Here is a 25,837-nt window from a genome sequence, read left to right as displayed (position 1 = left end):
CAGCTTAAAATATTCAATGATAGAGAGCAGTGGGTTGGTTCACAATCATTTTCAATTGAAGTTTAGGGTCTTATACTGCTTACTTCCTCCTACCTATGCATAATATAGTTTTTCTGATTGTTTCTATAGCCATGAAAAATATGCCAAAATGTTTTAGTAGAATTTTAACTTATATCAAAACTTTCAGTATAATTTCCCTGCCATTAAAGTTGCCAGTAAATTCATAATAAGGTAAATTTTGTGCCCATAGTTCACTTATACGTATGACATATGATAGGCTTTCAGCTAGAAGGGTATACTTATCCGCCAAAGCAAAATCTATGAGGAATTGAGAAGACCAATTCTAAGAATATTTTAAACTAAAAACCGCTCTAAGATATGTTAAAGCACTATATAAATAAAATAAATTATAATGGAGTGATTCTGAATAACCTCATTTGCATTGTAAATTATCACTCACTAAATTATTTTAGCATTTTGATCATATTTTGAATCTTTTACAGTTAATGTCAAATAAGATCTCAAGTGCATGCAGCAAAGCTCATACTTTGAACACTAGATGATGTTGAAGTTTATGTGCTAGTTTTGATCATGAAACGTCCAATGTAAGTTATTGATGTCTAAATGCAGGTCCACATGTTTTAAGGCCGTGGCTGAAAGTAATAGAAACTACAGCAGTATTTATGATGATGGTACATAATTTAATTAGAACTTCATAGAAGGTCATATCTATAAAATAGGATAATGGAGTATCATGAAGAGCATTATTATGATTGATACCTGATAAACCTTGCAACTTTTGATAAGATAAAGAAGACAACTTAATTACTTTGATAACTAGTTTTTTAGCACTCATAATTAGGCATACCTGGTGTGTCACTTGGCTTTTCCATCAGTGTTTTATGACCAAAGGTATACATAGGAGAATGGTCATGTACAACTTTTTCACATTTCTCTGGATTGTAATCTCCGGGCGCTGGTGTTTGGTCTCCCTTTGGGTCTTTGGGCCTTCCATGGAGAGTGGAAGCTGGGGGACTGTCTCGTCCTGAAAGAGAACATCATTTACTAGAAAGTTTTCTGCGCCAATATGAGCAAAAAGTATTGATTATGCTCTCATGCAAAGAAGTAATACCAAATGAATGCTTTTGTATAAACAATACTGACTCAAGAGAACTTTCAACAACCACCAACTAAGAGATACACTAAATTTAATATCAATGGATGTTTCTTAGAGCTGTCTCATTAAAAACTGTACAAATTAACTATATGAAGTACCTGAAATGTCTGCAATGGAATCATTTAAAGTAGTTAAGAGGGTAATGTTATTACATGAGAAGGTAAGATACCACGTGTGGCAGCATAATTTGCTGATTTGAGTTGAAATTATGTTCAAATTAAATAGTTGTACTGACACACCCTGTATACTGTTTTACATGGGTTCAAGAGTATTTTGAGTTCATGCCAAAATTTAGGAAATGATAACCAACTTTACAACATGTCATGGCATCATTAGTGTGCCTACCATGGAAATACTGGAGTACTTTTATTCAACGTATCTCTGGTATAAGTTTACATATTCAATCTTATCATCAGTTTCATCATGTCAGAGCTCCTGAATAAAACACTCCAGAGAATTCTGCTGTAGATGTAAGGGCACATGACAGCAGCAGAAAACAGAGAGATGAAGTGAAACTAGGTTGCTGGGTAAGAGAACCAGTGGAACAGGTTCAAACCAAGCACAGGTGTATCTGGCAGGCTTGATGAAATTAAAGATGAATAAAATTATATTCCATTAACTAATTTAAGTTACATCAACTTTAATGAAAAAGTGAATCATAAAGTTAATGGGACCAAAATATTTGGACTCCTGCAACACCTCATGTCACTAAATTTGCCAGTTACTCATGGGAAAAAATAATCACTCTAAATGAGGTGTATGGAAGAGCCTTGTTGAAATCTCCTTGTTCTCAATCCTTTTGTCTCAGATGAGTACTGGCTTAAAATTATTCTTATTAGTATATAATTTCATCAGACTTAAACTTTTAAGCTTATTCATGGCCAGTTTTACATTAATGCTTTCTGATAAACTAAAAACTCTTTCTGATAAACATCTGCAATGTTAGTGGAAAATTATGTATCCACAGATAAAATTATCCTTTTAAATATATGTGTAATGTATTACTACACAATTCTGGTATTTAATGTATGAATTCAACGATAGAAATTATAATAAAAGAAAAACTTTGTTCCAATCCACCACTTTATTTCAGGTACTGAAATAAAGTGGTGGAGTGGAGCAAAGTTTTTCTTTTTCATTTATTAAATTGAACTTCCACAAAGTTGAGGCTGAAACTATTGAGATAGATAGAAATTATGCCAAAAAGTATATTAACCATCATTAAAGGTGCTCAAATGTCAAATAGGGTCAGATAAATTCAATTATCCCTGAGAAGTATTAGGAGAGTGGAAATGTGTATGAAGAAACTAAGGTGAGAGTTTCTGCAGGGGAGTAGAAATTTGTCTAGTGAAAAGGTGTCATGTAAGGTGGACTTCTCTATAGTAAAATGTTTAACTCTACAAAACTATGATTATACCTTGTGATACTGGCTTGATAAAAGTTGCTCTAAAATGTGATTTCATTCTAGTGTAAGTGGGTTAGATAGACTAGATGGAATAGGTTTTTAATGAACATGTCTGAAGGATCCTAAAATTACCCTCATAACTGAAAAGTCGTGGAAAACTCATCGGTGACATATTAATTTGAAAATATAAAACTGTAGGGTTGGGCACTTAGTTCTCGCAGGCGTGGTATAAATATTTAAAGAAGATTTTGAAAGACTTGAATAGTGCATATATGAAAAAATATATAGTTTAGTATGGAGTAAATGAAGAAACATTGCAAATTGGAAGAAGGTTATCAAACGTGTTAACCCAAGTTAACAACGTGAAAGGGACATCCTGGGTGCGGCAACATAACTTTCTTTTTTATAAAGCAAAACCACTTTAAAAAAGATGGTTGTGTTGCTGCACCATGTAGTATATTCCAAAAAGATGATTGAAGTCCTTTCAGCGGACAATTTTAAGATTAAATAAAGTTAATTAAAGAAAAAGGGAAGTACATGCAAACATTTCACTATTTGCTTATCTTAGTTATCCTTTTTTAAGGTAGTATCCTGATTTCAATTTAGGATCATACTGGTTTTTTCCTGGGTGTTCAAAAAATATCCAAAAACATGAGTGTTTATTATTTTGAGTTTTTTAGCAAGAATTATTGTTACATTTGTCCTGAATTTAATTTATCAAAAAAATTTAGCCAGGAATTTATAAGTTGATGTGCCACGATATATGGTTTACCTATTTAATTTGGAAAAAAATTCAATTTTTGACTACAAATGATTATCATACCATGAGCATGTGTGGTATATGAAAGTTGTTCCTCTTTGATCGAATTCTCCATGGTCACTTTACTTTAAAAGCGTACTGATTTATAAAATAATGGAGAATAAATTGAAAAAATTATATATTCATAGATTCATTTATAAGCTCAAAAGAACAAATGAGGTCATCAAGTGTTACTGACAGAAAAATCTTTGGAAGCCAAAGTGCAATTTATCGAACAAAAATTGCATTATTGGAAGTGCCAAATTTGATGGAGACTTTAGAACAAAGCATTAACATTTAAACATAGCAAGCTTGTTCATTGAAGAGATAAACTTGAGTTGGTCTCTTGAATGTTTATTTTTCTGTGTTTGGAAATGGTGTATTTAAAATTAATTTTTATCAATTTTATGCAATACTAAATGCTGGCTTAGCCGAATTTTCCACTCAGGTCATGGGAATCAAAACATGCACATTCATTATTTTTCTAATTCAGTATCATAATATCAACCAATTTTGCATGTAGAGCCATCCATGTATATTAAAATAACTAACCCTTTGAACTCAGCCCAGTCACATTGTACTGGCCGGGTCCTGGCCCAGGACTGTCACTCTTGTTGTTGTGCCTGCTGCCAAAGCTGAATGCAGGTGCTCGGACTGTTTTTGAACCAGGTCCTGCAAGAAAAATTGATGGCATGTCAATTGTTAGTATGTTTTCATTATGGCCAAAACTAGCGACTAGGTAGTTTCAGAATATTTCTGAAGCATTTTATAATTTTCTGAAACGTTGTAAATCTATCTGTTGTGTTTTGCCTTTTAACCAACTAAGGGAAGAATTGGTTAATCCATCATTGGTGAATGAATTTTTTACATGCTTTCCAACTTAATTTGTGTCATCCATGGATATATATCTGATGTTATGTACCCATCAGATTGTGATTGGTTCCTTGTTTTTAATCAGGTTTCCCTGGGACTGAACGACCAGAATGACCATGTCACTCATTCCCAAGACAAAACTTGAATCGGTGACCTTTGGGTTTGCAGGCATAAATGTGTTTCCCACCCAACAAACCCAGCTAGGTTTGTCAGGTGCGTTAACTTCTATAATGAATTTAGGTACTTGTAAACACTCTTCAGAATACACATGTAATCAGGCAGATAAGTCTCCAAATTTAATGAACATTCCTGCTATCTTGTGTATTCATGTTCTCTAAGTATTAGTAATTCCTTGTGTGCTCTAAAACTTGAAAATTATTTTATCTCGAGATATAGATATTATCTAAAGTTAACTTCTCTAGTTGCTTGCTAAAATTGCAATTAAAAGAATTACATTATCATTTATATTTGTTAGATGATTTGTTATATTTTAGTTATACATGTACAAATTAAACCTTGTTAGTCTATCCAAAATTTGGTTTGATAAGTGAGATCATGAGCTGTGTGAAATTTAGATGCACTAGTTGTAGTTTTTCAGGAAGATATGGTTCCCAAAAGATCTCATAGCTTGGAAAAAATTTAGGGCCAAAGGCATCACCCAAACTAGCACCAGGCCCCCTCGCCAGTAGCCAAATACTTATCTCATTTTTCAACGTACCCCAATTTCATATAGAATGCTGATAGATATTGGTTTGCAATCTGTGTAGGAAATCTCAGGTTCATTGAAAGAAGATGAAAGATACATGGGGATAGATTTGACAGAAAATTTGAATATTCCAGTTGATCAAGTAACATTAAAAAGGCATTTAAGCAAGTCATTGGCAGATGAACTGTTTTTCCTGATAAGTAAAATTTAGTTTTATTTTATTTAAACTCAAACATGGTGTAAATCTCATGAGAGTTAATGCATCTCAGGACTTGGGATAGGATTCAATAATTGGATTAAGTCCATCAGTACTGGATATCAATAAATTATTATCTCTAAACTTTGTTTTGCATTTTCCAATATTTTGTGTTAATTACAATCACCACTATGCTTGACTAAATCCAGGCCTTTGACGTAATAAATTTAATATTCTGTCTATTTAATATATGTCACTGAAATTATGTCTTTATTATTATATTTAGCAATATTGTTTGGAATTGCAAATTTCCAAGCAAATCATTTTTATGCAATTATTATTATTAAAAGTCCTGCATGTCGATGCACATTAGTGGATGAGTCCATTAAAGAAACTTTTATTACTTAATAGAGGAATCCATTGGAGTCATAGTTCTTTGAATACTATTTTGATTTGGAGTAAATTTTAGTCAAAAGAAATGCCATATTGAAGCAGATAATAATCAATGTATATCACGGTAGTCCAGGGGTAGAGAATTGGACTACTGACCTGACTAATGGCCTGGGTTCAATTCCCGGGCAAGCCTCTCAGGGCATTCTCAGCTCCATCCAAGTTGGGTGTTTTTTTGTGTACCAAATCTTCCTGGGAAACCATTGCCAGCACAAGGAAAGGAACTGGCTACCCTACCCTGATGTGTGAATTTCACACGCCGTCAGGCTTGGTACTGGGTGAACTCTACCTAACTGACCTTTGGGTTGATTACTGTGTGTATGGCTTTTTTATAGCTGGAAGAGGCAAGCATGACGGATACAAGGCAGACTCCTGGGGCAAATGCCAAAAATTGTTTCTCTTCCTTAAAATTGGTTGTTTTAAAAGTATTCAATTGTGGGAAACAGAGTATAATATTAATCATATAACATGAATCACAGGAATAGTTTTGTTGATCATAATCAGCGATGATTGGGTACTATCTGTGGAATATAAATCCTCAGGAGTTTAAGATGGTGGTAACTTAGGGTTGAAAATAATGTTTTAATTGGCTACCTATTTGACATATACCTATGCTAGTAGGTAATGCCACACATGCTGGTCCAGGACTGGAATATTCCGCAGCAATGGGGCCCCTTCTCTTTGTTGGAGTCCAAGGGCGCTGGGTATGTCCTCCCATTGTCCCAGCACTTGTTCTATTATTCAATTGAATAATCTGAAATGAGAAGAACATAAAAGTTTTAACATTACATTTTTGAACATTGTAGGAAAGATGTAATGATTAGGTATGCTCTATTCTCTAGTCTAAGTTTATTTGCATAATATGTAGTGAGGACTTCATTTTTCAGAGAGACATTCAATTTCAAGAAAGATATGACTACACAGCTCTCTGATGTACGTAGGCATTAACTTTACAGAATGTACTTTGGTTTATTTGTTCAACTTTATCTCTAGGATGTGATGACTTTTTGGAGTTATCATTATAATTAATTAATTTTATAAATTTTGAAATCAATTTTAAAGTAATTATTATTCATTAATTTGATTCAATAAGATTAATCATTGGTGAAAATTAATGTCTAATGAAATTTTTAGAAAGGATAAAATCATTTAGCCATATATTGGAATAGACTTTTATTTAGTGTACCAAAGAAACTTTTGGCGAGAGGTACATACACATGTAGTTTTAGTCAGTGATCCATTAAGCATAATTTTTCCTGATAGGTCTTTAGTAGAAAGATTGAATGCAGTTGATGATGTTTGGTTGTTTTTGGTTCTGATGAGTCATGCTACTATCCATACAAGTATTGAAATAATTAATTGCATATTTAGCTCCAAGCTCTTACATACTCTAATTTGTTCAAGACTTAGCATCATAGTATGCATGCATCAGGAGAGAAGATTTTTGCTACTGTGACTGACAGTATGGCAGAGCTCAAGTTATAACTGTTTGAACCCAGAGTACTATTAATCTATTATTAATCATTATCCTAATCATTATATTATAATTATTAATCTATATCCTAATACAAAGCCAATGATTTAACAGTGACTCTGTAATTTTCAAGATTGAACCTCTGTGGACACCAAATAAATGCTGTTTCTGATTTAATAAGTGCCTATCGCAGCTGAAATAATCAGAAATGAGAAACCCTTTACCAACTTCAATTCATTGACGGTTTCAGTGAAACTGGTTTCCAATGTGATTTCATGCAAGCCCTTTCATAATCTCAGGTATGTAAAAAAGTTTTCATGGAGACATATTGGAATGTTTGACTAATATTCCCTTTACTACTTGTAATTTTCTACATGTTCATAATTCATCATAATTTAACTCTACAACTATAAATGTCACCCAAAATCACTCATTATCAAACATGTGGTGATTAGGATGTACAATGTGAAATTTTCAGTCTTTATGATAAAATATAATTTATTTCCAAGTAAATAAATCCCATTATTTCTGTACTTCAATTTTGATTAACTTATCAATATGGCTGTAGGGAGCTACTGAAATAGTTTAAAAAATCTCCATCAGAGAAGTGCATTATTACATTGCTTAATCAAGTGCAAGGGAATCTATCAATATTAAAAAAAGCCTATACAAATAATAAAGTCATACAAATGGCATATGCATGACACAATCTGGCTTCCTAATTGATACTTGAATTACCTTGTTTAAAATCAAAATAAATTAGCGCTACACATTTGATGAACAAGCTAGTTTTTGAAAATAAATTTAGAATAGGTTGAGTGATTAGATATTATCTGGATTTCGAAAATGAAATAAATTTAACTTATGATTTTGACCAAGAAAAATGGAAATATTTGTTAAAAATATGCAAATTGCCTTAGTTAACTGAGTGAAATTACTAAAAATAAGGGCTGAATTTCACTAAACTCTTTTCTCATAACCTCCGTGGGATACAAACTGCACTGGATACCATATTGCAAAATTGTGACGGTTTGTGGAAAAAATGGAAAATGATAAATTATTTATTAATTTTTTAGGAAAAGGTTAAAAGCTTTGGGAATTTCCCAATAGTTCCTCCCACTCCATTTCAAATTTCAATATATATGTATCTCAAATCTCTAGTATTTTTATGGTAACAGAACTTGCAAAGTGATTTTATCCATAGTCAGCACAATAATTGTAGGAATACTAATCGTTACTAACTAAGGATTTGGTACTGTATCTTTAGTTATATGACGGCGATGAGCAATAATTCTATTCATTACATCGGAAGTAATGCGATTTTTCTTATTTTACGGAAAATGAGTGGCATCTATTCGTCATGCCGCGTGCATTGGCTGTCAGAATGACATCTTCTAAAGGAAAATTGACCAAAGTAGGTAGATATTGCATGAAAATGTTTTGAATGGGGTTTCATTCGTCCTGTCGTTCCCCCTTTTAATTGCTTATAACGCCAGAAATCGGGAAGGTTGATTTAAAGAGGTAGCTCACTCCTCACTTCACTCATCGCGCTATTTCTTAAAGTTTAGTCCGAATTCTCGAATTCGTTATCGAAAATACTTATTTTATTCCGTGACTTGTTGTCTTTGGTATTTTAAATGATCGGAAGTATTCAAATGGCACCGAGAGTATTGCGTATACTGTTGTGTGTAGTAACGAGTTAGTCGATCTAGCCGCGAATTCTCTCGATGTTTTATATGCCCACGGTCACCAGTGCTCACTGTAGCCAGCATTTTGGGCTACTGCTCGTCATATTCAGGTTTCCTCGGATACTTTCACGCATTTGAGGATGATTCATGAATGCTGCTTACTGCGGCAGCCGGCTTGCAAGTAGGTAGGTACGCTCTGCGTGCCGGGGAGCCGTGCCATCCTGCGCCTTGACCCGCGACCTAGGACATCGATCGAGGACTGCCGAGGCTTTGTACAAGGGGGGGGGGCGATTACACCTCGTTGGTGAGATGGAGGGAGTTGTTTGTACCCCCGTGACAGCCAGCCGGCATGTGCCTCAAAAGTCATTCGTGAGAAACACCAGGGGTTGTTCTGGAACTCGGGAAAGATGTACGGGAGCTTCTACCAATCGCTCGCTCTCTATCTCACTCTGATGGAAAATATGATCGATATTTCATGGGGGGGTAAAAAGAAATTGCCAGACCATTTTCCCCGAACGCATGGGAATAACGTGGCCCGAGGAGAGATGGAATGTACCCGTGAAGCGGTAAACCTCTTCAATATTTTTCCTAAATTTATCGAACTGTTGTCATTTTTCCAAAATGGCCCATTACCCGTTTATTTATACACGTTCCTTCCTTGAGATTAAGGGAAATGAGGGTGTTTATGCTCTCGACGTAAAATCTTGAGCGAATTCAAATAAAATAATTCTAAAAATAAGTTAGTGACATTAATTTCAGGAAATTCGCATTTAAGGATTGTGGAAAACAGGAGTAATTTTTTACCAGATTGGTTTTATTGTTTAAAATCCTTTCTCGAAATATGCGTTCATTTAATCAAATTAGTTTTAACCGGACGATCCATTAGCAGAAAAGAACATGCTCATGTATAAATTATTGTCATCCATTCTTGCCAGGTGATGGGACTTATTTTCTTGGTTTCCGTTCATCTAGTGTAAAATTAGAAGTGCAAATATTAGGACTTAGATACGTTTATTTAATATGACGTCAGATGTTGTTTCCACTCATTTCGCGGTTAAACTTTCTTGAACGACGCCCGAATTATAGTAATATCTGATTTTCTGTTGGCGTGGTTTATTTCCATGAATTAATGATAATGAGCTTTCTTTTCCTGATTTCAGAGGATGATAACACACTTACGACGAATGAGAATACCCCAGATTTGACGGGCGCGCCTCTGCCGAGGACTGACTCGGAATTGGCGGGTGGTTCCACATGTCACGGGGGAGAGGGGAGGAAAAGAAAGCCAGGACGGGTCACGCGAGAAAGCAGGAGAAATTAACCTACGGTTGCGGTCGGTCGCCGCGAAAAAATACCAAGATCGTCTTACGCCGAAACTCGGCTCGCACTGAAAAGAAACGATAAGAATCAAGGGGGAAAGACGCGAAGGAACGGGGGTAGGCGAGGCAGGTGAAGGAAGACTGTCTTGCTTGCATTATTTTTGTTCTTCGTGGATACTCGGGATGATCTAATGAAATTCAACTCAGTGGTTCGCCCTCGGATTCGGCATGTCGGATTTTCATTGTGAAAGTAATAAATTTAACGTCAGGTAATTACTCTGTGGGACGCAGGTACTCATTTATGGGATATGGTTTGGATGAATTTGTCATCATGTGGAAGACATTTTTTTGTATCGGATTTGGCGGCTCGTCTCGGGAATTGGTATTTAGTGACGCGTGGTCTGAATTGAAGCCCTAATTTTGCCTGGTTCAATCATTAAGTATATAAACCATAAACACAGTAATCAACCCGAAGGTCGGTTTGGTAGGTGATGGTAGAGTTCAACCAGTACTAAGCCCTATACGGCGTGTGAAAATTCACACATCAGGGTAGGGGGGCCAGTTCCTTTCCCTGTGCCGGTTATGGTTTTCCCAGGAAGACCTGGTGCCCCATAGCTTGGGTGGAGCTGCAGGTGCCCAGAATGCCTTGCCCGGGAATCGAACCCTCCGGTCAGCAGTCCAACGCTCTACCCAATGGACTACCGCGACCCCATTAAGTATAAATGCCTTATATATTTACCTAGACGTGTATATATACATATATACCTGCTATGCACATACATATGATTTTCTTTACCCTATGAATATGCATTATTATGTGACATTTCTTAATTGATTTGAAGTTAATTCTAATGAAAGTTATCGGGAGAAGTAATGACAAATATTAGTGGTATCCCTAAAATAAAATTTGAGCTGAATGGTTCTTTATTCTAGTTATAATTGTAGTAATTTACGAGTTACTCGTCGAGTATTTTTTAAGGATAGGGAGCTGGTTAGCAAGTAGAAAGAGCAACTAGGAACAATTTCTCTATTCTTTATCCTTTTCTGATTATTTTAAATTTCAGTGAACTGAAAAAAATGAGACCGTTAAGATTTCGAGGTAGTCGTCGGAGATTTATTTAAAAAAATCATATGTTCCACCGTTTCACAATGAGGGGTTTTCATTAAGGTTCCTCCAGGAAAAATGAAGATCGGAATACATTTGGTGAGCTATCCAGCTCGCCTCTGTAAAAGCTCTTTGCGCACCATTGTTTTTTTCCCTGGCATTCACCAGACTTAGTCCTCACGGAATCTCCCCCAGGGTGTCGGCATCTTCGAAACCCAGTGTCGTGTTGTACTCGTATATGCATACACCCGCCAACGCTCCCCGCATCAACGCCGCCTGCATTTACGGAGCATAGCCACTTCACCGGAATCACACTTCGTGGTACGCAATCATAGAGAAGAATGGTGTTGGCCTTGACACGAAGCGAGGCGTTGCAGCCCAGCGACCCCGTGACAAAAAGGGTCGACATCTCGATCACTCTCCCCTTCCACCGAGTATCACCCCCCTCCCCTCCTCCACCTCTACCTCCCCTCTCCCTCCCCGAGACCCTTCACTCTTTGACGATCCGATCGAATGTCGACGATCGGTGTATTTGGATTGGTAGCGAATGCATTCACATGAGAAAGGAAGCAGAATAAATGACTGCTGGTTCAGTGAAATAAAGGGGAGAGGGCGTATTTAATCTTTTCATGGCAGGTGCTTGAAAAGTTCTGGATGCCTACAGGCCCGCTAAGCCGCTCCCTTTCTGGGAATTTACTATCAATTTTAGCATGATTTTAGGTTACGGCTGACAGCGAGCTCCTATATTTCTAATGTATTCCATACCTTCGTATTTTTACGTATTATCTTCGCCTCTGGCACATCAATACATTGTTTGATACGTGATATTCCGTTCCTGACCGAGATTCCTTGTCTTGGTAATTTTCTTGAGAACATTCACTCGCGGATCCCTCGATGTACTCCTCCCTCCCAAGCCATACACTCTTCTTTCGCAAATCTGTTTGGTTATTCTTATCTTTACTACTCTCTTAAAATAATCGAACTAACGAAGCGTACTTCGTCCATGCACTAGCCTGTTGCCGGTGCATCCCATCCACATGCTTTCATAGCCCACTCATTCCTCGCTCTATCTCTCCTATTTTGCCGCAAACTCATCGAATAACTTAATCCATAACCACTTCATTTATTCGACATATACCCCGACTTACTCAAGTTTCACTCACAAATTATAATGCGGGGAGGAGAACACGTTTACAAACTGAAATATTGGCTGCCTAAGACAAACAATCATACTTTGAAATACTCGACGCACTATCAGAAAGGATTTTTTTTGCTTCATGTGAATATTTTAATTCATATTTATTGATATTTGCTCTGTCAACGCTCCTGTATGCAATAGGAAACCTTGGGTTATCTACTTCTGAAAAGGCTTTCTTCTAAACGATTGGTAGGCATACAATAACAATTTCATTTATTAAATATATCTTTTCTGTATGAATACGTGTGTTTCTGCTAGAGTAAGATGGATGATGGGTTTCGCGGGCTGAACAGCGTGGTCCCTGTATCAATATTCCAGGGTTCTTTGTGCTTCTTTCTCGAATTTTGAGTTAAAAGTCTTGTCTCACCCATAATGCTGCAGATTATTCTAATAATCCAGCATGTTTCACGCTAGTTGGGCGAATCTGTTCAAAGGATAGCAAAAAAAAGAATAAATGTGCGCGTTATCCCGAAACCGTACATATCAAAAGCGATTAATATCGCCTTGTGTAACAATGGATCTATGAATAAAGTTCCAGAAAATGGGGAGAGAATGAGGTTCATCAATACTCTCGATAGAAGGGCCTTTTCTAATCCATTTTTATTAGTGCAATGGTGTATTCATACAGTGGAAAGGATTATTCTTCGTAAAATTGGATTAGCAGGTATTTTTTATGTGCTCATGAAGTCGATGCGCGCCATTGAAACATAGTCAATGCTGTTCATGTCGTTACAAGTAAAACGTTTCTTTAGAAATAAACAATAATAGGAATAAATAAATAAATAGGAATAATAATAAATACGAGGAATAAATGTTGGGCAATGAAAAAATACGTGTATCATTTACAGAAAAGCTGTCATCTGGAGGAAAATCCCTAAGTGAACTCAAATTTTCAATTCTCAGTCACTGGAACCAACTGCAGCCTATGCTTATTGACCTTATTTATCCATTTGCTTCATCTTAGTGAGGCGTGCCAAATCAGGGGGCGCATCTCCCCAAGGTACGATAGGTCATGGACCATAGAAAAGATGAGACACAGTGTACTGAAAAGCTTCTACTATTTCCATTATGCACTAATCGATTACCCAGGTGAAGAAATAATAATTTTTAAGATACATTGAAATTGAGATCACCCTCATCAGGTCAATAATCTCTGCTTTATGTAATTCTTAACTGGCGTGAAATGTATCATTAATTGACTTACTTCACTTTGGATCAAAGCGTGGAAAACTATTTTCAAGTTCCTCGATTTTGAGTTGATACGCGCTCAGAAATTTATGTGAAATCGAAAGTTATGATGGCGTTGAATCCATTTCGTAGTTTTTTGTATTCTATTAAACCCATATTCTTTATTTAAAAGTCAGCATTTACGTAAGTCTGTGGCCCAGTTCGGATGAAATCGAACCCCACCGTTTGCCCGTCCCATCCACCCTCCTTCTACCAATTAAGTTGGAGCGAACGAGGCCCATATAAATAGAATTTATCATTCGAGGTTTCTGCTCAGCTTGTGTGTCCCTGTCATCTTTTGAAATATATCTTATTTGACATCATCGAAAACTCTGTCGATTCCACCATACAAGGAATCATTCAGAAATAGCGTTGTTCTAGCGGTGTCGAAAGTTTTGATGCAATCTAATTTTAGGTAAGAGAAATTGATTTTTCTTTGGTGAGTTTTCATGTTTTTTATAAGGATTAAATCGAAAATTATTTAAAAATATTCATTCGTGTGTGTGTGTGTATAAAGGGGAAAAAAACGTGCCACATATGTAGAGGTTCCGTTTCACTTTACAGTGTCATATCACCACGATCGATTTCTACTTCTTTCCTTTATAAAATGCTGTATGCGTAAGCTGATATTAATCATTCAGTTGGAAAGTCGAAATCTGAGGGGAATTCTCTGGTGAGAGTTTTTTTGAGGAAAACAGCTGGAGGTTATCTCTTAGTGACGATATTCCGAGTGAGTTGGAAGGTACTAAAGCGGAAGTTTTCGACTAACTTTGACAGGACTTGTATTGAAAGAGGATCTATAAATAATAAGAGAAGCTTGAACACAAGTATTCATTGATGCACAGATTAATGTCATTATGTCATATAACGTCAAGTTTTTGGTCCGCCGTTTACTACACATTTTAGTTTCATTTACTTTCAACTTTCAATCTTACTTCATTGGTTTTGCTAAAGCATAACTTAACGTCAACATTCGCAAGTTAACTTCGAAGTTAGTTTGTTTTTTGACATTTTACAATTATAACTTTAATTTTTCCCTTAATTATCCCAGTCCAAATTTATCAGGTTTACGCCACTAAATCTAATGATATAGACCGTGAGAAATAGAAGTTTTAAGAAATAATTGTTCTATTTTAGTACATGATTTTACTTTTGAGAGATCAAATATTTTAAATACTTTATATTTTTTCCTTGCTGCTTTCATAACCTTAACTTAATAATGGAATTCGAGTAATTAATTGTAAAAACCGTTCAATATGTTTGAAAATCAAATTAAATATTAACTGACTGTGAATTGGTTTAAATAGTAGTGTTCGATATTGCTCTTTATAACTTGTTTATTTGACATTATTAATACTAATACTGTGCATTACATTCGGCGATAAGTGATTTCTAGAATGAACTTGGCAGCTCATTTTCAAATTAGTTTTAGAGACTTTAACTCATTGAAATTATTTTACGTTAATTCACTTTTAATCCAAATGAATAACAATTTGGCATATTACCATTACATAGCTGTTTCGTTTATTTTAAACCGAATTCCCTAAGTCTGTGGATATACTCTCAGTATCAACATTTCTCTAAATATGTCACCGCATGAATTCTATAAATATCCATACTGTGAGATGATGCAATAACTCCTCCCAAATATGACTTAATGAGGTGAAAAATTTGGGAAATATTTAGTTTGGAAAATAAGTATTCCACGACAGACTTTGTTTGGAACATACTTATTTCCATTTGTAGAAATATGTGGTAGGAGGGTGCATAGAAATATTAGGTCGCCAAATTCGGACGGAGTCGCAGTTATAAACTTAATTGAACTCCAAACATGAGTCAATACATTCTTTCCCCATGCCCTCACCCTAAGGATCGTCTAACCGGGCTATTCTTCGCCGTAGGCGTCCGACCGCGGTGGCCAATGGCGCTCTTCCTCTTGTAATCGCGGTAATGGGTGGCGATATGAGTCAATGGAACATCGATTCATATCTACTCTCTTTTGGTTCATTACGTCATGTCTAGGCTTAAGTGCACAATGAAAATGAAAAATTTCATCTATTAGAGTTAAATGCTGAAGTTTATTTAATGTATTCATAACATCTTACATGCATTTAACAACTTAAGCTTTTTCTGTTAACTTAGTAACTTAACGAGTTTTTTTATCGACAGGAGAAACGACAAATTTTTAATTCGTGAGGAGCAGCCAATTGAAATTTCGTCCATCCATATCAGGCACGGCGGGCTTTAACAGAAAAAATGAAGGGGAGTTTCCCTACCTCTCACTGTCACAATAGCAATTTTGAGTTCTGCGATGATATCGGTGGCGGTAAATGTTTAATTAAATTAAAAATACTTTTTATTTTAGCATAGAACTTCCTCATCACTCAGTAATGCAGATAAATAACAAGTATCAAGACCGTGTAAAAGATATTGGGTATACGTTTCTCTAAAGAATTTTACGTAAAAAATCACAATTTATCCTAGATAACTTTTAAATGGGTACCATTAGGTGCAGCATTATCCGTTATAGTTGGACACATGCCCGAAGTTGTTGAGCTGAGAGGTAAATCAGGACGAAGTAAAAACTCTCTGAATAAACTTGTGGTTTCGTCGTGAAATGTTATTTTCATTATCCGTTTTAAGTTTTAATGAATGGGACTATATATATACATATATATTCCCATTTAAAGTGTGTGTATATATATATATATATATATATATATATATATATATATATAAACAAATGAGGAAGTACTTGGTATGGTGGGCGAAGAGAGGAGTTTGTTGGGAGAAATCCTATGGAGGCAGGAAAAATGGATGAAGGGCGTATTGATCGGCAGTGGGATGTTAAAGACTGTTATAGAGGGGAGAATGTTAGGCAGACAAGGAAAGGGCAGGAACAGGATAGGGATGTTGGACGGAATGAAGGAAGTACTCAGAGGTGAAGAGGGTCCTGATGTAAAGTACGTGGCTGGATTGTGTTTTGTTTTTTTAGGAGTCACAAAATATTTATTTGGTAGTTGTGTCCATCCAAAAACCTACCTTAACCGGTATATTACCTATTATATATATATATATATATATATATATATATATATATATATATATATATATATATATATATATATATTTATTTATTTATATCTTTGAACCTGAATAGCGTGAAAACCGAAAAATCCTACGTTATTCAGAGAATAAAGAAATACAGAGAATACTGGAATGTAATTCAGCGCACCAAAGGGTAGGGAATGCATGTGAATATAAGAGCAGACAATCTATCAAATAATTTGAGTGGTAACCAGCCGAACTTTTAAGTAATTTTAGGAGGGACGTATTCTGCGTATTACTGCGTGCTGTTACTTTTTTTCACAAGAAGGTATATTGGAAGTGTTGAAGTGACCATATATGTAATACTCTCGCTAACCAGCGTGGCTGAGAAGGAGCGCCAAGGCAGAACAACGAACGCTGTGTCACGAGCCGTCTGGGAAAGGTCATGGATTGAACGGATCCTCGGCCGTGGGAGTTGAGTGGACATTATGTGGATGCTGGTCTTTAGCCGGTCAGGCGTTGCGTGAAATCACCGAGGGGTGTGGGTGGGTAGATTTGGGAGGACTAGAGTGAGTGGCTTGTATTCCGAAACTTGTCCTCCCACGGATCTCGGGGCGGAGGGCCAATCGGATACCGCCGGCGGGAAGCAGTGCTGCCGGTGGATTGATCGCGTCGAACTCTGTGAAAAGAGGGGGATGGTGGAGGAGGAAGGAAGTAGAGGGCTGCCTCGGGTGGACTAGTCCCCCGATCGACCCCCTTCCGGAGGACCTTGCGCCTCTGTGAGGTAAAACAATCACGGGGAGTCGCGTCGTTGGCAAGACCCCCGAAGGAGTAATCAGTGTATTTTAAACGCGCAAAATGTATGATATATATTCTTTCTCATTCTCTGTTCACGCTGTTGGAGACTGGCGGTGGTAGCCCAGGCGTGCTCGTATGATTCATAAGTTCCTTGCCGCTACCTATATTTCGACTGCCTAATGTACCTCATAATTTCTGTCTAACTCTCATATAATCCTTCCTTCAGTGCCTGTTTTTTAAAATCTAGGGTGATTCAGGTGCCTTTGGAGGAATCCAAGAGGCGTCCAGCGGACTTGCCGCAATAATACGCCAGTGTGACTAATTTACTTATCTCGGAAAATCCCTCAAATTTCCTATAATCTGATCATAGTTATATATTTCAAAACGAAAGTTACAAAATAACTCGGAAAAGGTCAGATTAGCATTACGTTGGCATTGGCGGCGCTTAGTTCAGAGACCGGGATCGGTTTAATGGTATGGCCGTGAGCGATTTTAGACCTTCAATACTAATTGGTTTTCTGAACTTCATGTTTTCCTCTTCAAGCCGAATCACTCTTTGTCTGAAATAAAGCTAAGCTGCATGATATAAAAATATAATTTGCATATGATATTATGACTTAGATTGAAGATATAGCAAGTTAAGGGTCAACTACAAAATTTGATAGAAAAAGCATTGAATTAGGATTTCCTCAAATTTATTCTGTGATATTATCCCGACGGATGATCTTTTTTTATAGTTATTTTAGTATCCGGCAACTACCGCTAGGGTGTGCTGCTGCATTTGAATTTGCCATATGCTCCGAAAATACTGAGTCACACTTTCGATATTTTTATTGGCCCTTCTTAAGTTATCATTTCTTTCAGAAGTGGCCCGTGCCTTTACAAAGAAACAATACAACTCAAACTACAAATCTAGATCCTTCTACTGCTTGCTATTGGGCATTTATCCGAATGCTAAATGCGGGCGTAGAGGGATGATTTTCCTTATTTATTTACTACGTTTACTCTTTCCCCAGAAAATTTCTTTTTTATCGCGTATTATGAGATACAACTCTTAGAACACCTCATGTGCATATCTGAATACACATAAAAACGATCCTTTCTTCTGTAAACTTTACTAAATCTATTCCAAAACCGAATGTACACAGTTCTCATTACCGCGTTTTCCATGCATTAATAGTTTTCCTAAACCTTGACTTAACAATCAGCTAAGAGAGTTGGCGTTTATCTTTTCAGAATTTATTGTGATTTGGCGGCGAAAAGCGATCGGAAACGCATTTTTTTTGGAATTGATCCAAGGTTCTCGTTAGGCTTACTCTCGCGCCAAATAAGGCGTGCTGGACGCACGTGCCCACTCTTGCTCTAAGATACCTGCAGCTCTCTCACCTTGGTACGATTTTACCCGATTCCTTGCTTTATTATTCCCCCACCTCTTGCTGCTTTCTGATAAATACTGATCCCAGATTCATTTACACACTCTTTGCCGAATGCTTAAAAAAAATCTCACTTAAACTCCCTTCAGATGGAGCCTAGATTAGCTTACGATAATCATGGACGATGGCGCCTATTGTTTGATTTTACGTCCGTGATGACAATGAAGAAGAAACTGCCCATTCGACGTAGCTCTGCATCCGGAGTGTTCAATTTCATCCGCCAACGTGTTAAGCCATGCTGTAGTATGACTGACCGTTATTGATAACGCATTCAGGAGCGCCCACGTATGGTGAATCGCGAAAAGAAGCTCCCATCCCCAATTCGAGCGACCGGTTCAAATATATTGCAAAACGCCCCCTCGGAATGCATAATTTAGGATCTTCTTGGTAAATCAGACACCTACTGATTTCATCCACGACTATTCGGAGGGCAGGTAATAAATGTAAATGTTCGTATAGATTATATTAAGAGAAACATGCATAACGATCGCTAAATAAATGATATTTAATAAAAGATGAACCGAAAGTGGAACGGAAAAAATATATTTTTTATTAAGATTCTGCGATAAAAAAGTAAGCCATAGAAAATAATAAGTACGCAGGGTTTTAAAAGCCGCATAAGTTAAGATATCGAATGGAGATAAAGGAGTAGGCGGGAAAGAGGCAATCCAGGAAAGGGCAGGGAGTGAGGACGCCCCAACTTGAGGATAATCGTGGCCTCTGACGACAGCAATCATAAAGTATTGATCCTAATGATTTGCATATACAGCAATGTAAATAAGCATTATTTGGAGTCACCAGGGGCAACGCAAGAAAGTACTTGCCAGCGATTATCTGTTATGCATCAGTTAGTCTAAATAAATATTCTTGATAATTTAATTACGCGTGACTAATTCACACATTGTACTTATGTTTTCGAGGAAATGTTTCCCATTCGCAAATTAAGACAAATCAAGACGCAAGTTGGATTGGGCAAAATTGCCTCTCAAAATTGAAGCGTAGATATAAGGAAAAGGGATAGGAAAACATACCAGTCAGTTGTCCAACGCTCTCTACCTCTGGACTACCGCTACCTATATATACGAGTGTAGTGTCTATCCGACAGTCATTTTCAGGGGAACGAGGTAGGATCTGCTCCTACTTTCATTACTCCCGAGAAGTGTACCTCACATCAAAAAGGAAAAACCTGAAAAGGAGGTTCTGTTGTGACTGATGTCTGCAATTTTAGCTACTGAATCGAAACAAAGGTAATCACGTCGGAGAATTTCTTTCAATATTTACGTAATGCTTTGAAAACAAAAGTCGCATAATTCATATTTTGTACACACTGTTGCGATACTGAAATTGCTTCTTAGCCTGGATAGTTGCTTCGTCTTGATTCTCCAATTTTTCCTAAATGAATCTCATCAGAGTTTCTTCCCTTCGGAAATAGGTTGCGCAGAGAATAATTTTTGAAAACACCTGCGTTCAGTTGAAGGCCATGGTAGAGGGGAGATGGTTAGACAAGAAGCGAGGTAGGGATTGGAAAATGATAGAAATGTTGGACGGAATGAAGGGAGGTAGAAGGCATGCGGAATCGAATGGTGTATCGTAGTGTATGTTATCAGGTTGTGTCTTGTTAAACGGGGCCAAAATAATGGTGTTCAGTCTATGTCTATCCAAAAACTGGCTTAAATGAGAAACTGCCTTTTCATTTAGTATTAGCAGCAGTTTCAGTCACGAAGATAATGACCTCACCTTCAAGTAGAAGTTGAAGTAAAAAGAAAACATCAGTGAATACGGATAGTTTGTCGGTATGTAACAAAATGATTTCGATTCTTTCCATTCCACTGCACGAATCTACTTTAACGATCGTCAATTTCAATGCCAAATTCAAGTCATCACGAGTGCTGTGGGTTTACAGACATCGCGAAATCAATTTCAACTTCACAGAATTGCTTTATTTATTGATGAGCAATAGACCAATACGAAAATTACACTTGTTTCATCCGCGATTAAGGTTGCGTCTAGTGGTTGGTTTGAAAAGCATTTGTGCATCCATTACCACTGGTACTTGCACCATTTATCAACAGTTGACAGCACATCAATATGTATATGAATTATGGATAGACAGTGTCTAAGATTCCCTTCTGCTGATCCACTTTACGTGTGAGAGGAAAGGGTATAAATTTTGTGTAGTTCAAAGGTTGGATAATGTGAATACTCCAAGAATAAATTGGTTAGCTGACATTATTTATGACTGTTCGCGTTGAGCTATATTTTTTCATGAATATTCTATTGCGTCAGGGAAAAAATTATTTGAGGAAAACGGCAATTGTCCCAAATTTATAAAAAGGCCATTTCTCATAATATCGCCTGCCATGTAGCCATTACCGCCATTTCATATGCGCTTTATTCCAACATTTGATCTCGACATTTTTGTGGAGTCGACGAATTCGAAGCTAAACGAATGTGATCAAAAGGTAAACCATATTTACTATGGCGAAGCGAATGAACATTTAAATAAAAGCATTAGTAATTGCCGTAAATTTTACATTAAATGCTTGGCAAATCTTGTATTATGTCATGATAGAAAATAGAAAATTTTATCGAATTTTATCATAAAAAAGTTTTCACAAACATAACAATTCAAGCCTCAGTAACGTTTAATTTTTTAAATAATATTCGTTTGTATCTAAAGCAACCGACAGACAATGCTCTGCCATATAGCGTCGAGAAACAAAAGGAGATGATTTTGATGACGAGATTCATTGGTGTTCAATTTTGCTCTTTTGTTTCATTATTTGTTTTGACTCTAACGTTTCCATTTCTCGTTAATCCACATCAGTCAATCTTGTCGATCTCAGCAACCATTTCTCGATACACTAATGTATATACGAGTTTTATATATAAGGCAGTTCTCATAGACTCATCGCACTGATAAAGAACCAAATAGGCCGAAGGGTTTCAGTTTGTGGTTCCGTCCCCATTCCTCAATGGGAAGACGCCTTTTGTTCTTGAAATAATTAAGTGGGTGCACGCACGTGCGTGCGTGCAGTCTTCGGTTTGATGAGCGAAACGAGGGCCGTGGAAAAGTCGAGATTGCGTACGATATTTCATTCATTCGCGTGTGGGGGAGAGGATCGCCGATGACTCACTGCGTACTTAAAAAAACATTTTTTCTTCCCCATCGTTGCAATTTGAAGGAGCCTAATCGAATGCCCTGCACGGCAAGTTAAGCAAGATTCGTCGCGCTATCAAAGACATAACTACTCGATTCACGTCGCACAAATTACTTGCCAAGAGATTAGGAATTCTTCTCATTTATTTTGTGGGAAAGTGCTGATGATTGGGAAGGAGAGGTGGAGGAAGTCGGGTGAACGGAATAGTGTTTAATAACGGGATTGCTAGGGCTCATCCTTCGTCCGAAATTCTACTGTTTTTCTATGCCACCGAGACTACTGGTTGGCGCCTGAGTTAGCCCATAATAGATACGTACCATTTGACATTAACCTTAGGCATAATTTTCTATTTTTAATGATCTCTGCGAAATTATTGTATTCCATAGCATGAATTTTTACAACACACTTCTGCCAATCTTAGCCATACCTCGTGATGATTGGAGTAAATATTCGCATTTATCAACCATATTGTTGTGGTTTTATGACCCTACTTGAATATTACGATAGCGTGCGTAATTTACCCTGGAGGTAATACGCATTTTGGTCAATTTTCAAGGACAATTTTAACTACGCTTCTTTCGTCTCGTGCGCTTGCCTAGGAATAATTTACATGTCAGATAGACAACGCCATTTCAATTTCTTGCACACGTAGAAGTAAATGTTAAAACAACATCGGGCAAAGCTGATATTGAGGCGTTAGAGAACGAGGATTCAAATAGTTCCGAGTGAAAGGAGGGATATGCGAGAGGAGAGGAGAGTGGTGTCCGAAGATGAGGAAGGAGGGAGGGAGGAAGGGAGTGGAGTGGAGTGGGAGGGTTAGGAGGAGGAGAGGCGAGGATAGAAGTGCGTGGATGTGTTGGAGGTTAACCGTATCCCCCCTTCCCTTCCCCCAGACCTCCCCCTCCCTCCCCGCTCTTCCCTCGGCATCGCCATTTTTGGTGCCAAGGAGTGGCTTTCGTGTTGCTGGAGAGTCGGTGGGGGAGGGGGGGTGGGATGTGGGACTTTGGGCGTGGGAGTTTTCGATGGAAGGGGGTTCGATCGAGAGGGAGGGGGTGGGTCTCTTTATTACCGGGGTGGGTGGAAGAGAATAAGGGACCGAGGCGATCCATCTCGTGTCGCTCGAATTAAAGAGATTTCGGGAGGAATGGGTTATGGTGGCTTCCCATGCCGGCGATTCGTCTTTGACTCCCACTCCCTCACGGGATGTTTTTCAAACTGACTGAAGTTTGATAGTCCCTGGACTATGGCAACAAGCATATTACACCGTATCAGTCAGATGAGACGCTGACCTGTGCAGCCGCCTGCGGCTTATTATTTAAGGAGTGTGTGTACGCATAGAAGAAGAGTTTTCACTCAACCCTTTTAACTCTCCCCCCCTGCATCTTCCCTGATTACGGATCTATACGTAATGGTGCGGATGATCTCAGCTGTCGGACGCCTCCCAACAATGATTTACTAACGAGCCACTCTAAGGGAAGGATACGATTTTACCCGTGTCCAGGAGGGCGCACCTGGCCTTTGCTTTTGGATCGTGCTGAGGTATCATGTAGTAAGCTAAAATCTACGACACCAAAAGCAGACGGCATTTGAAAGCTCTCGTTAAAGTTTCACAATAGGGTTAATTTTGAAATAGATTCTTAAGGGATGTATTAGCACTGGGTAAATAGTTTAAAACCCATTAATAAGAGTCGGCGACAGCGATATTTTGAGTCATAGTGGTACACATCACGTGTTGTCAACCTATTTTATTCGAATTTAGTTTATCGTCAATCTAAAAAGCAAATGTTTGCACATATATTTTGGAGTATCTCTTATATAATCATGGCTGTGAGTAACTTTACGGTTTTAAATAAATTTTACCTCGTGAAATATTATAAACATCCACGAATGTTGGTATATTACCCTCCAAGCCACCTGGAAGTAGCGCTAGATGTTTGATGACACCAACCAATACTGGAAATTTATTTTAGTGACTATGTAACTTTTAGACAGCCTTAATGAATAATTATTTTGTTTTGTTTTTTTCCTGCTCACATCTCGAATGATAATTCGCCTTCTTTCTTTTAAAAGTGACGAGTCTAGTACGTTAGTCACATAACCATAACATAACCATACGATTTGAAGTTATTTATATCCAACCGAGTTTGAAGGGAATCATACGGTATGACGTTATGCAACCAAAAATAAGAGCGGCTTTCAAGTCTCGTCGTCGAGTGCTACTCGGCTAAAAACTCCCCGACCATTGAAAAATATGCCTTTAAATTGCTTGCAAACAATAAAAAAATCCCAATTGATGTTTTATGCGGCGAAACACGAGCGTGTCCGAAGTAACCATGAAAGACAGTCATGCCAGATGATTAAAAGGACTCAGATGTAAATCAGTGAGGGGAAAGGGTAGAAGTGATATCGCAGCCGACGACTACATAAAAATAATATGATCGATTCAAATAAAAAGAAAATTACGAAGCCCGAGATGGACTTTGCACTTCGAATTTATAATATTAGAGTATCGAGGAATAAACGACGCCGTCGGAAACCTTCTCCTTTATCGCGATGCGATGTCATTCAATTAGAAGAATGGTCGGAGATTATGATGGGATGAAAAAATAAACGATGCTGTGAGTTTGCTAATTTCGATGACGATAATGGCGGCGATTATTCCACGCCGGGAGTCGGCACGGGCGCTCTTCAAAGGGGATCCGTTGTTCGATGTGGCACGCGTGCCGACGCAGTGGATGCGAAATGCCCCGAGCACGCTCAACCCTTCCTCTCCCGCCCCTCCTCCCTCCCTCCAACCCCACCGCGCGCGAGTACGAATAAGGAGAAGTCGACGCTTTTCCCGAGAAAGGTGACAGCGAAGCTAGCGCTTTCGTCGGAAGCGAATGCACCAATTCTATCGACGGTTGCCTGGCGCGAACGAGCGGAAGACGATAAAAAAATTTCAAACACAAATTCGCGTAAGAAAATTGGTTCAAGTATTATGTCTCGTTAGAAGGAGCTTGTTTTATTATTTTTCTAATCGTAAGTATCTTTAATGGGTGAAGGAAATTGAGATTTATACGTAGTTTTGGTTCAGGAAAAGCCATTGACTTATGTCTCATACTTAATCAGTTTCTCGATATCGTCTATAAAGACATTTTTGGCGACTAGTTACCGTCTAATATACTCGTAACAGTAATTGAACCTTAAAAAAAAAAATCTCACCGTTTGTATTTTATCAGAAGAATAACCATCTTACGGCGATGGAAGTCCATAATATGCCCAATGGTAAATCAATGTATCCACGTTCATATTTTTTTGCGAAATTCATGATTTTGAGCCCATCATTCCATGTCTGTATCGAGAAGGCGAAGCCTTGTTTATGATCTCGTCTTTAGGCCCATTTGAAGACTAAGAGAGTTTACTTTCCAGAGGCATTCTTGAAACTTGAAGGATGAGTTTCTAGATCCAATGAATTCTTTACAAATACGTAGTCGTACGTTTCGGGCAGAAGAAGCAAATGAATACGAACATTTTGTCAGTAACATTGTGAGCCCTTCGACACCTCGGGTGAAGCTTTTTTTTGTCAGTCTTTTTCTTTAAATTGCAACATTTAATATTCTCTCATTTCGATGAAAAAAGGATGATAACCAGCTATGGATCACGCAATATCTTTTTTGTTTTTCCACATACCTACAGGGGTGAATTTTAAAGAAGCAAATGTGGGTGTTTTCTTACACCTGCTGATCGTAAGTAATCTATGCTTTTCAGGATTGCGTATAAATTTGTGCGGTGGTTTCT

General features: G+C 37.6%; 1 protein-coding gene across 2 annotated transcripts in view; it reads right to left on the bottom strand.

Annotated features, from left to right (window-relative positions):
- LOC139697966 (ciliary microtubule associated protein 1A) overlaps positions 1 to 25,837 on the bottom strand; it is a 57,964-nt gene that overhangs the window by 8,875 nt on the left and 23,252 nt on the right. The window contains exons 2-4 of one of the 2 annotated variants that reach the window (XM_071596821.1): positions 6,201 to 6,360; positions 3,934 to 4,053; positions 869 to 1,045 (exon numbers count right to left, since the gene is read on the bottom strand). In XM_071596821.1, the coding sequence (XP_071452922.1) occupies positions 869 to 1,045; positions 3,934 to 4,053; positions 6,201 to 6,324 (421 nt within the window). In that variant the 5' untranslated portion in view covers positions 6,325 to 6,360. The remainder of the gene's footprint in view (positions 1 to 868; positions 1,046 to 3,933; positions 4,054 to 6,200; positions 6,361 to 25,837) is intronic. The other variant, XM_071596822.1, reaches the window with a different exon arrangement.

This window comes from Hetaerina americana, unplaced genomic scaffold (genome assembly GCF_022747635.1).
Source record: "Hetaerina americana unplaced genomic scaffold, ioHetAmer1.1.p SCAF_8, whole genome shotgun sequence".
Taxonomy (NCBI): domain Eukaryota; kingdom Metazoa; phylum Arthropoda; class Insecta; order Odonata; family Calopterygidae; genus Hetaerina; species Hetaerina americana.
This window is presented reverse-complemented; position numbering and strand designations above follow the sequence as displayed.